At 36.9% G+C, this 17,022-nt stretch overlaps 2 protein-coding genes across 18 annotated transcripts in view; both read right to left on the bottom strand.

The window, feature by feature from the left end:
• The window catches only part of lrrfip1b (leucine rich repeat (in FLII) interacting protein 1b), a 39,138-nt gene extending 38,063 nt beyond the window's left edge, over positions 1-1,075 (bottom strand). For 8 of the 16 annotated variants that reach the window (XM_079883370.1, XM_079883372.1, XM_079883379.1 and 5 more), the window contains exon 1: positions 445-1,074. In XM_079883370.1, the coding sequence (XP_079739496.1) occupies positions 445-534 (90 nt within the window). In that variant the 5' untranslated portion in view covers positions 535-1,074. Of the gene's footprint in view, positions 1-444 lie in introns of all 16 variants that reach the window. The other 8 variants (XM_079883381.1, XM_079883371.1, XM_079883375.1 and 5 more) reach the window with 2 other exon arrangements.
• A 5,411-nt stretch (positions 1,076-6,486) lies between these two features.
• Positions 6,487-17,022, bottom strand: part of mlpha (melanophilin a) — a 31,652-nt gene continuing 21,116 nt past the window's right edge. The window contains exons 3-15 of one of the 2 annotated variants that reach the window (XM_079883386.1): positions 16,696-16,917; positions 16,453-16,565; positions 14,999-15,040; positions 14,763-14,824; positions 13,617-13,706; positions 13,415-13,529; positions 12,174-12,370; positions 10,897-10,980; positions 10,558-10,776; positions 9,567-9,737; positions 9,251-9,415; positions 8,760-8,831; positions 6,487-8,656 (exon numbers count right to left, since the gene is read on the bottom strand). In XM_079883386.1, the coding sequence (XP_079739512.1) occupies positions 8,591-8,656; positions 8,760-8,831; positions 9,251-9,415; positions 9,567-9,737; positions 10,558-10,776; positions 10,897-10,980; positions 12,174-12,370; positions 13,415-13,529; positions 13,617-13,706; positions 14,763-14,824; positions 14,999-15,040; positions 16,453-16,565; positions 16,696-16,917 (1,618 nt within the window). In that variant the 3' untranslated portion in view covers positions 6,487-8,590. The remainder of the gene's footprint in view (positions 8,657-8,759; positions 8,832-9,250; positions 9,416-9,566; positions 9,738-10,557; positions 10,777-10,896; positions 10,981-12,173; positions 12,371-13,414; positions 13,530-13,616; positions 13,707-14,762; positions 14,825-14,998; positions 15,041-16,452; positions 16,566-16,695; positions 16,918-17,022) is intronic. The other variant, XM_079883387.1, reaches the window with a different exon arrangement.

Here is a 17,022-nt window from a genome sequence, read left to right as displayed (position 1 = left end):
ATGATGATGCTGTTGCTCAACTGCACTAGCGCTATTTGTATAGGGGGAGAGGGGAAATGCTTGTCTACCTATTAACTGAAGTCTGCAATCATGTAGGTCATGCTAGCAACAATGCCTCGATTCAGACTGCGACGAATAATGTGGTTTTTTTTTTTGTCATTCACAAGCGCCTAATAATTGGGAGGGGAGGGGTGCAATGTTTCCCATTCACATCATGAAAGGACAAGCGTCATCGTATCCGTGCTCATTTTTCCGTACTGCATGCGGGAAAAAAGGGACAGCACACAGCACAACCGACAAAACCGAATAATTCAGCAAGATCGTTTGGGATTCCAGTTAAGACTAAATTTGAAGAACTCCAGCACTTGTAAAAGGACGACATTTTGCGCAGCATGACTGAGCTGCGGCTACAGTACCACGTGAAATGCTGTTCATCTGTCTTACCTCTCGAGCTATTTGACTGAGCGCATCATCCTCCGCCGATAGTTTCTCCCGGTTGGGAATTCTTTTCCTCCCCGTAACTTGAGTTGCCATTTTAAATTCCCTTATACTCTGGCACAAACCTCGACAAAAATGACCTCGCCAAACTGAAGTGCTGTTCAGTTGTGTGCAGATCAAAGATCACTATTCAAAGAGTCATGGTCGTGAGTGAACAACATTAATAAACGGCTATATTGTAACCACAAGTAAAAAAATGTAGAGCACTAGGACGCATCCTCCCTTTGATGACCCATCGTCTCCATAAACCGCATGAATATATGGCGGGAGCCTGTTGCACATTCAAACGACACATCGATATGTCAAAACATCACGGATAGGACGGAAGATGACAGTTTGCTGATACGCCATGAACACGATAGACCATCTACACTCCTGTGAATATAACCGGTCATCCCTTAATAGTCCTTCCTACGTTCGTTCGGTGTAACGTCAAACCAAACGAATGAAGAATAAAGTTGTCGGTCCAGAGCTGCATTTGTTTCTAGGGCAAAGCGAACCCGGATGATGAGCGGCCCTATGAGGATGAGAATATAAAGCAGCCCAATGGCACACGGTCTGATTTCAGGCTGTGCTGGACGCAGCGCGAAAAGTGGGCGGGGCATGTGGGCGGGACCTGACCTTTGCATTTTAATTATTTCAGTCTTCTTTCATTTAGCACCAGTTCGCAAAATATTTTCAGAATATTATTGTTGAATATGATTCACGTGCCATTTCTATCTATGTATCTATCTATGTATCTAGGCCTATCTATCTATCTATCTCTGTCTGCTGTCTGTCTATCTTTATGTATCTCGGTTTGTCTGTCTGTCTGTCTGTCTGTCTGCCTATCTATCTATCAGTCCGTCCGTCCGTCTGTCTATCTGCTCTATGTTTGTCTATATATCTGTCTGTCTGTCTATCTAGGCTATCTATCTTTGTCTATCTGTTGTCTGTATCTATCAATTCAATAAAAAAAATTAGCTTTACTGTAAATAATACAATATTGCCAAAGCTTGGAATACATAATAAAAACATCAAAATAATAGAATAATAAAATATAATAACATAATTTAAATTTAAATAAACAGTGTAACAACATATATACGCACTCACATTACTGAGGGTCACTGTGGTGGACATACTGAGGTCAGACACACACATTACACACATATTCACCTGCTGTCTCTCAGGCTGTGGCACATCAACACATATCTGGCAGCCAGTCCTGTCCCTCACCTACAATCTATCTATCTATCTATCTATCTATCTATCTATCTATCTATCTATCTATCTATCTATCTATCTATCTATCTATCTATCTATCTATCTATCTATCTATCTATCTATCTATCTATCTATCTATCTATCTATCTATCTATCTATCTATCTATCTATCTATCAGAGGGGTGGTGTGGCGCAATGGATAAGACACATTCCTTTGGTGTGAGAGACCCGGGTTCGAATCCACTGTGAGACACCAATGTGTCCCTGAGCAAGACACTTAACCCCTAGTTGCTCCAGAGGCGTGTGACCTCTGACATATATAGCAATTGTGAGTCGCTTTGGATAAAAGCGTCAGCTAAATGAATAAATGTAAAATGTAAATGTAAAATGTGTATGTGGTCCAGTTATATTAGAAGAGGCTTTATTAGACAACTACAACTTTATATGTGATTTCCAAAACCACCAATGGGGGAAAAAAGTTGTTACACTGTTTATATATCTGACTGTGTGTGATTTTTTTTTTTTTTCAAGCATATAATTGACTTATTTTCTGTGTTTTAACTTTATTACAGTTTTTCTCGGTCGCTTTGGTTCATTTCTCGAATCATCCTCGACATTTGCAAAACAGTAAGTGCATTTCTCAAAACTATTCTTACAAATAGCAAAACACCATGGATTACCTGCAAAAGCCAGTCTCTTGCTCAAAATCCTTAGTTCATCTCTCAAAAGTAAATATCTGTGTCAATGAACATGTCAGTCCCATCAGAATGACAAGTCCTTGTGTACAGATAAAACAGTCAAATTGCTTAGTCATTTTGTCAATATAACAGTGTAAACTATGTGTAAACTATGGCTAAAGTTTTGATGACAATTATTGTAAATTGTAGGTTACACCTTAATGTATGTGGGAGTTTGATTGCAAGAGACTGGACAAGATTCACATTTACGCTTTTACTGTAATTTGTTGACAGACCATGTCATTGCAATACAGAAAGGAAAAGACAGCACTGCATAGCACAAAGAAAAAAAATGAAATGTGAACATAAGACAATCTCCTTAGGGAAAACTGTACATGCAGTGCTGTAGGAATTACAGTCTTCCTACACCTCCTGACATTCCTGTCTGTTGGCCACAAATTCTCATCCACATCACAACGAATATCTTCTCTTGCGATGCAGCGTGGAAAGAATCTTTTAGAGTGTCTTATCCAGCCGCAGGCATCTGCTGTGATGTCATCACACGCTGCATCCATGGAAGCCAGAAGGGTCATCTGTGTATGTGGCTGGCGATCATCCATCTCCATTCTGAGAAAAATTCCTCAATGGGGTTAAGGAATGGGGACTAGGGGGAGATGAACTCCATCAGCATCCTGTTGTGGGCCGCAAACCATTGCCTGATGATGTTGGAGCGATGGAAACTGATAGTGTCCCAAACTATCACTTACTTTGGCAGGTCATCTCCAGTCTGACCCCTCTCTTGTTCAGGGATGAGATCCCTGTAGAGAGCGTCTAAAAAGGTGACAAGACGCTCTGTATTGTATGGCCCAATAATGGGAATATGCGTTAGCACACCATTCTCAGAGATAACAGCACCCATGGTTATGTTCCCGCCCCGTTGGCCTGGCACATCAACTGTAGCTCTGTGGCCAATGATATTTCGCCCACGCCTTCTGCGTTCCGTTAGGTTGAAGCCAGCCTCATCCATGTAGAGGAAGCTGTGCGGTGGTTCACTTGCTTCCAATTCCATTATACGCTATATGAGGACACAAAATGAGTTTTATGAATTACATGCATTTTCATTTTGGGCAAGATACAGTTACATCAAATGTATACAGCACATATTGCAACTTCTTTTCTACAGCCATAGCAAATATGTAAAGGTCACACTTACTGTACTGTATATCACTATACGATGGTGTACTGTTTACCGTACAGTTGCTGCATGCTCATACATGTTTTACTTGGTAGCGCAGCTCCTTCACTCTTTCACCATTTCTTTCAAATGGAACAGTGTACAGCTGCTTCATATTCATTTGGTGTCTTTTCAGCACCCAGTCAATAGTTGAGATGCTGACTGTTTGGATGTTTTCAAAGATGCTGTTGTCCTCTATAATGGCACTCTTTATCTCCCTTAGTCTTATGGCATTGTTTTCTACAACCATGGTGCAAATAGCCTCCTCCTGCTCAGGTGTGAAAAGGGGCCCTCTGCCACCCCTGTGAAGTTGTCTTGCAGTCCTATGTGGAAAAAATACAGTAATGCAAAACACAAAATTGAGTAAGATAAAATGTCACTGTTTAAAGTATACTTACTGTATATTGTAAAATGCAAGTGGAATATTGTAATATTGTATGAAGCATTACAGAAAGTATACAGTATTATAGTACAGTGTTAGATTACATACCTGTTCTGTCGACGAAAAGTCTGAATGATTGAAGACACAGTTGTTCTCCCAACATTTGGCTACACCCTTCGACCAGCCTCGGCTATTGTAAGCTCATGATTGAGAACGTGGTCTACAAGTGTAGCTCTTATCTCATCAGCATATGTCCTCGGCCTATTCTGCCTCTTCCTCTGTTTTGCCTCCCAACTCCTCCGCCACGCAGCCTCACTCTTCTTCTTCTTCTTCTTCTTCTTCTTCTTCTTCTTCTTCTTCTTCTTCTTCTTCTTCTTCTCTCTGGCTGTTGACCCGGTCCAATTCCTTGTCTTTCCATTGTCAGACATTGTAACATTGTGTTGTGCTCCAGCTATATATATACTTGCAAGTTGATGGTTCATGAGATGCACCTCTGTTAGAGAAAATCAAGATTCACCTGGGAGCAATTTACCAATTCAGGACAGATTTAGAAAAAAAGTCTAATGGAAATGTATAGAAATATGCTTGATATATTATGACAACTTGCTCAACCATTTTGCATGTGACTTATGCTATGAACTAAAGCCTAAATGTTGTGGGGGTTGAGACTATTCAACAGAGACCCATTATAATACATTGTGATCAACATGACATAAGCAATTGATAATGTAGGAAATAGCAAAGAATTGTACATAATCATTTGCATGGATGTACCAAAGCATTTGCACTTTCTTCAAAGGAATGAGAAAGTACTTTTTTGATGTGCACAAGTAACACGATGTGAAGATTGAACAGGTAGTTTTGAGAATTTCAATTCTGATCTGAGAAATGTACCAAAGCGACTGAGAAAAAAACTAAATAAAGGAATCTCCTAACTACTCCCCCCAAAGGGCCTATAAGTCTGGTCAATCACAGGAAAAACACAATATTCCCAAATACAATTGCAAGGTTGTTTGCAGTTTAGAATGACAGGTTTTCTCAATAGTTTTGGCACATTTTTCAAATCGGTCTTAACATTCTCTAAGCTCAATTGTCACAACTGTTTGCTGGAACATCTGAACTCTGTGGCATGTCTGCAAAAAATAACTCATGCAAAACATTTAATTCATTCTTCAAAACTTAGTTATTGTGTCAGTAAATTGGCCAATGCCACCAACATAATTAGTGTTTTTGTCATCGTGTGAGCCACACTGGTCTAATGTTTAGATGCTTTTTCACCATGGAAATATTTGTTACATAAAAAAAGTCATGTTTTTTTGTTTTGTTTTTTGCTTTCTATAATGTACAAGAATGTCAGTTTTGTCTGTGTAAATACAGATTCAGATGACTGGGAAAAGTCAGCACTGTAGTACACAAAAAAGAAAATTAACATTTGTATTTTTTACAGTTCATTTATTTTTGCAGAAATGGGTTACATGTCAACTGAACATTCTCAGTTGCTTGTTCATTTTTAGGCTACACACTCTATTATGTCTTTCACTAACACATACAGTACATATCTTCTTAGTTACATATCTTCCTATTGCTCTTCCATGACAATTTTTAGTTTACTAGTTTATTTCTAGAAAACAAAAATACTGTAAAAATACAAATGTATTTATACAGTACTGATGTAACTGCTGCTGTTCAGAGATGTGATGCTCCTCCATGTTCAAAAATGGTGGTGATCGTCATCGTGCTATCAGCAAACTCCATACAAATTGCATGTGCTTTGATTAAATCAATAAGACATTAAAATCTGATGTGAACAAGATGTGTGTAATTGTTCAGAGATCTGATCCTATTTATTTATTTTTTTGAGAGAGAGAGAAAAAAAGTCTAATTTGAGAATTGAGCCGAAGCGATTGAAAAAAAACCTGTAAAAGTGTTAGCTTTCTTTAAATGTCCACTAGAGGGCAGCACACTCCTCTGTGGATGCGAATGCAATAATGGGGTCAAGCTTTGGCTCGGTGGCATTTAACAACTATCCCCTGCTCGTAATCAAGCCTGTCAGTATGAAACGAACTTTTCCTTGTCTGCTGCCTTAAACTTTCGTTCAGGATAGTAGCTAGTGAAGGTACTTGAATGAGATAGATTTCTTCATGCTTAACATAAAGAAGCATTTGCCCCAACCTGTTGTTAGGAGTGCCTTAACTGCTTTAAGATGGTCGCAAAGCTGTTGTTTAGCCCAAATGCTTTCCAAACTAGTCAAGAGACCAGCATGACCAGGCTGGAAATAAGACCAGCAAACCAGTTGAGCATGATTTAATATCTTTCTTTTCTTTCAAACAGGGAAACAACATGTAACATGTTCCATTTTACAATTAATTTTCCAGGTTAAGCCTACATTTCTAATAAATCAACATTTATAACTTAAAGATAAGTGACAGGTTTAGTGTAGGCCCATCTAAAAAAAGACCAATAATGCAATAAAGAAAAAATATTTTTTTGGAATACCTTCCTTTATTATTAAAATCTCAAAGTTGTAAAGGCAATTTGAGGAACAAAGCAAGCAAGGAAAAGCAATAGCAATTATTCCTATTTTTCTTGGCATGGATACTTGACATCTTTTGTCTTTAGAACAATTACCTTATTTAACTAATAATGATTTTAGTTAAAGTTGGGGTTTGATCAAGTCACCTGATTATTTACACAAGAGACACAAAGTTGACTAGTGCCAAGTCAAGATCAGATGGATATTAGATAAGTCATGATATTACAGAGTAATTCACATTCACATAGGGCATGTCATGACAGTGGTCTAAATTACATTTGTGTATAAGAGAAATGTTATTCCTAGTAAGTGATCCAGTTTGTACCATTGAAAACAAAAAAAAAACACATCATAATGATTCTCATGCATTCTGAAACAACATAATTCACACAGTTAAAGGTTGTAGATGGAAAAATACTGTTTAATCCTTTAGGGCTCTTCTGTCTTCTGATGATTTGCAAAACTGAATGCATGTATGGATATGAGAGGCAAATGTACTGATGGATTAAGGGCTGATTACAGTTGTTCTCAGTCGCTTTGGTGCATTTCTCACATTACTATTACATTTGCACAACAGTTAGTTCAACCTCCACAACATTATCATTTTGTGCACATCAGAGTAGCAGTTTCTCATTCCTTCCAACAAATTGCAAATGCTTTTGGACATGCATCAATTGCTTTCATACAACTCTCTGCTGTTTTATAACATTATAATTTGCTTATGTCATGTCAGTCAAAATTAACTATACTTGTGAATGCTGAATAGTCATTCCATATAAAACTAATAGTCCTCATTTCATTGCTTGAGTCATTGCATACAAAAATGTTGAACTAGTTGTCAAAATCTGTCAAGCAAATTTTACACATTTTTTAAAATCTTTTTTTTTTTCCTGAAAATGTCTCCTAAATTGAACAATTTCTCTCAGGTGAATCTCAGCTTTTACTGATGAGGAACGTCTGGATGTGCATGAATGATTACAGTACTATGTGTTGTATGTTAAGTTCCAATATGTACTGCAATATTGTTTACAGTTGTGCACAGCTCTACCCAAACGGAGTTTATGTTTGTTGTAAATAAGGGTGTATTTTTTCTTTTGCACAATGCTGTGAAAAAATTTGAATTGCAAAGAGCATATGCAGTAAAAATGTGAAACATACATATTCAGTGTCTTGTACTCAGTTACAGTACCTCACTAAATACAGTAATGTGTAACTTTACTGTATTTTTCAAATGGCTGTGCAAATAGTATATAGTATATAGTGCTGTCAGGTAGTGACTTTTTTGCATTGGAAAACATTTACAGAGTAAACTGTCATAATGAAAACATGACAAAGCCATTTGACTATCTTGTTCATAAACAATGGTGTCAGGACTTTTCATCTTGATGACACTGACACTTGCATTGGCATGAATACTTGCTTTTGAAGAATGAACTATCCATTTTGAGCAAGTGACACGCTTTTGCAGGTTATCAGCTAGGTTTTGCAGTTTGTACTAATTGTTTTGAGAACTGCATTAAAGGAGCTGTATGTAAGAAATGTATTTCAATTAATCATAAAATGGCCCTGATATGTCACTAGACATTAAGAAATCATGTTCATTTCAAATACTTATATCACTGACAAAAGTAGTACGGCCAGGATATTGTCATTTAAAAAGTGAAGTTGCAGCCCTCAACTGATGTTGATGTTGTCATCTTGTGTTTTGGCCTGAAGCGCCGCCCTCCATCTATCTACCAATCACGAAGTCAGTAGTGTTTCTGCATCCGGGTTGCCAGCTCTGCTCTAGTTACCACAGCTGCAGCTACAAACTGCAGCCTACGTTCCTGCTGGATCCTGCAGCCTATCTGGCAACCTCGAGTCAGGGGGAGGGGGAGGGGATACACCGCTCTATACAGTAATTTGAAAGTGATTGCAGTACCAGTTTTGGCCACAATCTTACATACAGCTCCTTTAACTTTTGTGCAAATGTAAATAGTGATGTGAGAAATGCACCAAAGCGACTGAGAAAAACTGTAATGCAGAGCAACAGAGAAGTTAAAGCGATGTCCTGTTTCCACTCAGAAGTGTCCTCTGTTTGAAGGAATGTCTTGGGAAAACTTCCTTTTTTGCTGTATACTCAGAGCCTGAAAAAAAATATTAACAAAAACATCTAATTAGTTGCAAATCTGCAAGAAATTTTGTTTAAAAGTTTCATTTTACCAAGGTTATTATTTTTTAGCAGTTCACCTTTTTCTTGGCTTTATCAATTGATAATCCTTTAGCACTTAGAGCAGCTATCTTGTTCTCAATGTCTGAGACCTGATAGATAGATAAATAATTAATTAATATCTGCATACAGATAAATAGACAGACAGGCAGTCGACATGGATAGATAGATAGATAGATAGATAGATAGATAGATAGATAGATAGATAGATAGATAGATAGATAGATAGATAGATAGATAGATAGATAGATAGATAGACAACATAGATAAACAAGATAGATAGATAGATAGATAGATAGATAGATAGATAGATAGATAGATAGATAGATAGATAGATAGATAGACAGACAGACAGACAGACAACATAGATAAACAAGATAGATAGATAGATAGATAGATAGATAGATAGATAGATAGATAGATAGATAGATAGATAGATAGATAGATAGATAGATAGATAGATAGATAGATAGATAGATAGATAGATAGATTTTTTTGGAATGTAGCTCACCTCACTTTCTGTGCTCTGAACTATAGTGGCTGCCAAAGAAACCTGGTCCTCCAGTTCAGAGAGTTCTGAATCAATAAGCGGGCAGCTGTAGTGATTGTTGGCATTCTGTTCAATCTTTTGCAACTTTTTTGCCATATCAAAGGACTTCCCCGCAGTCATGTACACCTGCAGTAACAAAGAAAGAAAGAAAACCTACAGCAAAATTCAGCTCTGAACAAATCTTAACAAATCGAGTGATATAAAACCGATTGGTCAAAGAGTCTAATCTCTCTCCTTCAAACAAACATAACAGTATCTATAAGAGGGATAAGCTTACATTTTCCTCAAGTTCCCTGTACGCATCATCAGCCTGCTTAACATCTGTGCCCGCTAACTGAAGTCTGTCATTAGGATTTGAGTGGGCCAACTCGTTCATAGCGCTTTCAGTGGCATTAATTGTTCTTAGAATCTCAGTTGTGATGTCGCATAGGGCCGCCGCGGTGGATCTCTGAAAGCCATGTAGAGGGAACAGTAATTAACCGAGAGGAGAGAAGCCTCATCAGCATTAAAACCGTAATAAAATGACTGTAGAGAGGTATTAGCATTGCTGAGATTATAGCTAAATGAGGCATAAGTGTTGTATGGTCTTTGGATAAGATAAGGATTAGTTGTTAAAATAACTCAGGGGAACTACGAACGTCTTTCAGATGTTTCTTTGGCTATACTAATCAAAATGCTAGAGCTAAACTCAGTATTTTAAGATTATTAGGAGATAGATAGTTAACCCAAAAATTTAAATTCTGTCATCATTTTATTCATCCTCATGTTGTTCCAAACCCATAAAATCTGAAAGGTTTCTATCCCTCCGTTGAAAGTCCAGGTAACCAAACCTTCATCATATAAAGCAATTAACAAGACTTGGATTAAGCCGCTCAGTTTATATGTGCCTTATGAGCTTTTTGGATCCTCTAAGTTTTGGTAACCAGGACTTTCAATGGAGAGACAGTAACATCTCGGGTTTGATTAAAAATATCTTAATTTGCTTTCCGAAGATTAACCAAAGTCTTATGGGTTTGAAATGACATGAGGGTGATGACAGAATTTTCTTCTTCTTTTAATACTGACTTTTAATACCATCTGGTATTCCACTAATAGTCTGATAATGAGACATTTGAATCTGCTTTAGCTGTTCTATAAAAAAGAATATTATTGTAAGGCTTTTTTTTTTTTTTTTTTTTTAACAGAGATGCTTCTCAGGAAAACCTTACCTTGGACAAAAGCAGCATCTCCCATAGATTTTTGGATATGTGTGTTGTCTGTGTACTCACCTTTTGTGCTTCAGTGGGCATTTCATCACTGGAGGAGCTCAAGGGTTCTTGGGACACAGGGGCCATCGGTGCCTGGTCCCCCCTCACAGCGGACCCTTTGGACTTAGGAGGTCTCTTCGGCTCATCTTCATCAGAGGAAAGCGCCTTGTCACTCAACAGCTCATCTAGTTTTCGCCTAAGCTTCTCCTCGTCCACCTGTCCTGCTGTGGGCTGAACAGGCTACAAACATACACAATGAAAAGTCTTTTTATTAAAATCATGAGGTATGGACCTACATGAAACCTTTAGAATAATAAGAAATACTGGAGCTACATTTCTGTTTTGAGACTTTATTCATACCTGATCAGAAGGCAAAGTCATTTTCACTTCCAGTCGATTCAAAAGACTCTCAATGGCAGACATTCTCTTGCTCAGTTCATTGATCTACCTCACAGCAACATTTGAAAGAAAGGGGGGGGGGGGAAGTGAAATATTATTACAATTTAAAATACAGGTTTCCATTTTAATATATAACAAAATGTAATTCATTCCTGTTGTCACACCCGCCAGCTGCGAGTGCCCTTGAATGCCAGCAGAGGGCACTCTTACTGTTCACTCTACCACTTTAATGGACTCAATTTCCCACAGTGCTTTGTTTGTCATCAATTTAATCATGGGAAGCTGTTCTGCATCACCTCATCACCTCTCTTTGTCTATTTGCCTGTTTATACCTGTACAGTGGTTTGTATTGTGGTCAATTATATCTTGTCTATACAGCATTACTGAGTGTTTCCATGTTCCTGGTTTTTGAAATCTGCCTGTGTCCTGGTTTTCTCGTTCCTGTCTTGCACTCTGGATTGGTTTGTTTGATTTGACTGATTTGCGGTGCTCTGATCTTATGCCTGTTTAATGGACTTTACGACTTTGGATTGTGCTACAAATAAAACTGCAGTTGGATCTTCTTTCATTGTGCTCAGTGCTGTCTACATCCAAATCACAACACCTGTAATGGCAAAATCAGAATTTTCAGCAGCCATTACTCCAGTCTTTAGTGTCACATGATCCTTCAGAAATCAATATGCTAATTTTGTGCTCAAGTAATATTTCTTATTATTATCACAGCTGTAAATGGTTGTGCTGCTTAATTTTTTGTGTGTGTGAAACCATGGATGCATTGTTTTCAGGATTATTTGATGAATAGAAGGTTCAAAAGAACAGCATTTATTTGAAATAGAAATATTTCTAATGATTCTTAACTGCTTCTTTTAATCAATTAAATTTGCCCTTACTGAATAAAAGTATTAATTTATTAAAAAAAATAAAAAAAATAAAAACTGACTGACTGACTCCAAACTTTTAAATGATAGTGTATGTTTTAAATCATGTACATCCACATGAGGTGAAGAGCCAGGTCTTCAAGGTCAAGGTCAAAGTTTATTTTATAGTCTTAGCTATAGTCACCTTGTTGAAATCACATGACCAGCTGAAAACAACTAATCTTGTCTCAGTAACCTCCCTAACCTTGAATACTTCCTCTAATTGTGAATGGTGCATTTTTTACAAGGCATCTGAAACCATTTATGCACTTTTAAGTATAACTATATTTCAGATGCCTCTTAAAATTCTTTTAATCATACCGGTGGTGGTCCCTGATGAATGTTTTCCTGAGATGATGCTCGACTGCGGCGTCGAGGGGGCAGCTGGTAGACAGGGTAACGGAACATATCTTCCTCCTCTGAAGTGTCCAGGTAGATCTGGCGCGGAGCCACGGAAGAGTTGATTTTAGAGAGAGAGCGAGCGCGTACCATCCTGTGTTCAGAATACAGTCCATCATCTACAACAAAAATGAAGAGGACAAGTTAGTTAATTTGCTTAATGCTGAAACTCAAGTTCTCCTGGTGACTGTCCACGCAGTGCATCCTACGTTATACAACACGTATACAGTAATTGAACAGATATCCAAAAAAACAATATATGATTTGTAATACTTAAACCTCTTAACCCACTTAACCTTGATCTTGTTCACTTGATCAACATTATGCACAACATAATTACAAATGTTATTTTCAAAATGTTGTGTCAGTGATCCACACATGCTGGATCTTTCATTACAAAAAAAAAACAACAAATAATTAAGTAGAAACGTGCAAAATTGCATACATATGGTTTCTTTAAAAATTATGTAAACGGGTAAACGACACATTTAAAATACATAAAAAAAAGTAAATATATTTCATAAAAAAGATTTAACATATCATAATCCTGGCCTGTGTTCCATTGGTCTTGTTTGTACTTTTATGTTACTTCCTGTTCTTCTCCATGTTTTGTAGTTCTTTGTAGTTTTTCTAGTAGATTAGTTCTGCAACCATTCCCACGTGTGAGGTATAAATACTTGCTCCTCTAGTATTTATACCTCAGTGTTTCTTGTGTTCTTTGTTGAGTCTTGTCCTTCATGGCTGTATGTTTTGAAGAGCTCATTCTGTTCCCTGCATAGGGATCCAACATTCCCTCGTTTTTGAGCTTACCCATGTTACACATTTACTTAAAATAAATAAAATATATTAAAATACATTCTGTGTACATTCTGAGACACTGATTAAGAGTATTATTTTAGAATTATAATGTTATATAGACATAGACAACATTAATATTCTTTATGTGTAATCTGAAAACTTTGTGAATATGCAAATTATTTTATGATGAAATCTACGCCAAATTTTACTTGAAGTCCCTGATATGTGATCAGTTTTTTTTACTCCATCCAGCAGCAGTTTGTGTGAATTTGTCTATTTATGAAAAAAAATGAGGAAGAGAAAGAAAGGTAGCCTAAAGAAAGAAAGGGAGATCGAAATGTACAAACAGAACGTGCTTTCTTCACCTGGGCGTGAAATCCTGTCGAGACTTTTCCTGCGGTTCATGCGATGGTGATGGTGATGGTACATGTCAGAACTGTATTCTAGATCATTCCGCTGACCTCTATCTTCATGGATGTACTGGAGAAGAGAGAAAAGTGTTTATAATGCCTGAGTACCCCTTAAAAATGTGGATGTTGATAGCAATAGTGAGAACCATATCAATACCTGGACAGACTGTCTGCGAGAGTGAGTGGCATAGTCGTCCATGTCAAGATCCATGGGGTGGACAGAGAGTAGACGCTTGGTCTTTCGCATCTGAGAGGAAGTCACAACAAGTTCATAGAAAATCATATGAGTAACAGAATACTAGTTGAGACTTTGGTTATCGTAATTGCACAATTTAAAATATGCTTTTACATAATGATTCTAAAATATTCCCAGGGATATATGAAATATACAGTAATGTATAATAATGTATAGTAATGTAATAGCATTCAACTGAAACAGAGGCATCATGCCCCTTTAAATGTGCCACCTCAGATTTATGAACAAAGTGGATTTTGAATGAAAAAATGTATCTTCATTAATTAAGTTGTAGACTTAAAAAAAAATTTGTCTAAAACTCTGTGGCAGAAATCCCCTTTATATATTTAAGTATAAAAAATACTTAAAATATATATTACATAAAATATATAGGCCTATATATTATGGCATACTAAGAATATACTATTTAAGTCAGTATAGTAAGGAAGGCCATTTCCGCCACACAAAAATAAAATCTTTGATACACCATAATTGATGTAAAAAGTCAAAATTATGACATTAAAAAGTTTTTGTCTAAATAATTTTTCCTTAATATGTCATAAATTCGTATCACAATTCCAACTTTTTATCTCATAATTAGTATATCATAATGTCAACGTTGGCAACACTATTTCAATATTCCACTTTAGACATTCTATAAGGAACTTTGTAACTACATGTCATCTACCAGTCATCTACCAGTCATCTACCAGTGGAGTATTAGTTGACTGTCTGCTCAATATCTACTATAACACTTTATTGTGATGGTCTTCCAACAGACATTCTACTGACTATAAGTAACTTTGCAACATGTTAACTTATTCTACTAACCCTAACACTAACCTAACAGTCTACTAATACTCTAATGAGAGTTAATTGACATGTAGTTGCAAATTAACGAGAGTTAGTTGACACTGTCTAGCGGCTAGACTAACACACTAAGCACAAAAACAATGATTTACTAAGTTGTTAAAAAGAGTTACTTTATTTCACCTTGTGAAAGCCTCGAAAAATGCTACTGAAATTTATACTGAAATGTGAATTAAAATACCTAACAATTTAATCTACCTGCTTATAACGTTGAGCTTCAGCAGCATCCAAATTTTCTTCATCATGACCATTACACACATCTAAGAATAAAACACATTATATATTTCAGTGGTGCACTATCAAAAGGGATTACATGGTTTCAACTGGGATCCTTCAACAATGCTTGGTCAAATGCCCTCAGCTCTACTCTGTGACAACACCAACTATATACTTCCTGTTTTCTTCACAACGCCATGAATGTGTTTTGTACTCACTGCGCACATCAGGCATGCTCTGTGTGTCATCATCACGTTGCCCTAAAGAAATAAAGGGCGACAGTGTAAATGCTGGTCTTGTGTAACACAAAGGGAAAATCTGACTATTTAAAAAAGGACTATTTAACTCAGGCACTCAGACAGATTACAATATGTGGAATTATTGCCAATTTTTTCATGTATAATTAACAAATTAGATATTTGAGTAATCAATTTTGAATTGAAGTTGTTGTACATAATCCCACAACAAAACTATAATAAAAAAAAACTATAATGAAGCTTTATAACTGTAAACAAAGAACATAAACAGTTTTACAGCTGTAAACCAAAGACAGATGTCAGTTCAGTCATCTTTAACCTTGGGATAAATAATCTACGCCTCCATTTTTCTGTTTAACTTGTCCTGTCGCGCAAGGCTATAAACAACATCAACAAGTCATACAGCGCCCCAGACACAGCATGTGACCCAGTTGTGGCCTCAGCACTGCTGGGACACAGTCTCTGGACAGAGTTCTTTGAATTCAAAAGACTGATCAACAAATCCTTTGGGTAACTAAATACACATAGACATAACAACGATTACACATGGTCTAACTATTTGCTGTCTCTTGCTGTTGTTCATCTGAAAAGCAGTATATACATGCTGTACATATTTACTATATGTTATACTAATTATTGATCATGAAGATTTTTTTTACATTTCTTCATTTAGCAGGTGCTTTTATCCGATGTGACTATAAGGTAACACTTCAGTTTAGGATTTATAAAGCACATGATAATGCCTTATTCTGCATGACCATATTCTACATCCCTTAATCCTACTCAATTCCTATCCAATACCTTACTCAAAACTACCTTACTACCCAATACCTTACCTTACCCAATACTACCTTACTAACTACCCAATACCTTACCCAATACTACCTTACCCAATACCTCACCTTACCCAATACCTTACAAACTACCCAATACCTTACCCAAATACTACCTTACTAACTACCCAATAGCTTACAGTACCTTACCCAATACTATACTAACTATTACTAAGCAGTAATTAGGAGTTTATTGAGGCAGAATTCGTAGAAATTGGACCCTAATCTAAAGTGTGACCGACTATACAGTTAAAATTACTGTATACAATATGTTGAAATCAATATTTCATATCCACACATTTGTTTATTTAGAGAGGAGCTGTGTACTAAGTGGGATAATGAACAGTCAGCCAGTCATTATTGCAAAATAAACCCTTTCAGGATGAGACAAGAGCCCTCTGAGGCCCAATCACCATGCCAAGGTTTATTTTGCGATAATAACTGGCTGACTGTGCATTATCTCTTACTTAACACTCTCTTGCTCGCACAAGCACTTAAAATGACTGGTGATACTGAACCAGTGTGATGATGTGACCGCAATGTGACAATAAAGGTTATCAGGGGGCTTTTAATAGCACTCACCATTTTCATTTAATCTCTTGTACAGTGACCTCATTACTTTTGCACTGCCAAAACGCTTGAAGCGAGAGTGTACATTGTCATGGTACCACCCCAAGGTTCCAATTTTTAGGACCCTGGATGAAAAAAAAAAGGTGCTATGTATAGATTTTATTTATAAGTGATCAAACATTCATATTATTTTATAGAAGTAAGTGTACTAAGTGTGTAAGCTCTAAACTCTGAGAAAAGAAAACATTTTCTAACCTGGACATGCGGCAGGGGTCGCATACCCAGCCACGCTCTTTCTTGTTGTAGCGGCTGCAGGTCTTGCAGGTGTAGAGTTTGCAGTCCATACACTGCCGTTTACTGTTCACCAGGAACTTAAAGGGCTGCAGGCAGCGGATACAGTGAGAGTCACCCAGATTTGACTGAGATCCCAGGAGTTCCCTCTTTGTTTCCTCCTTCTCAATCTTGGATTTAAGCTCCCTGCAATGTAATATAAATAGACAGAGCTTTTCAGAATGTCTCAGCATAATGACATACATGACTAAAGAATAAGCTTTTCAGCTGAAATAAGCTTTATTGCTTTGA

This window comes from Squalius cephalus (genome assembly GCF_949319135.1).
Source record: "Squalius cephalus genome assembly, chromosome: 10".
Taxonomy (NCBI): Eukaryota; Metazoa; Chordata; class Actinopteri; order Cypriniformes; family Leuciscidae; genus Squalius; species Squalius cephalus.
Note: the sequence above shows the minus strand (reverse complement) of the source record. Positions and strands in the feature narration are given on the sequence as shown.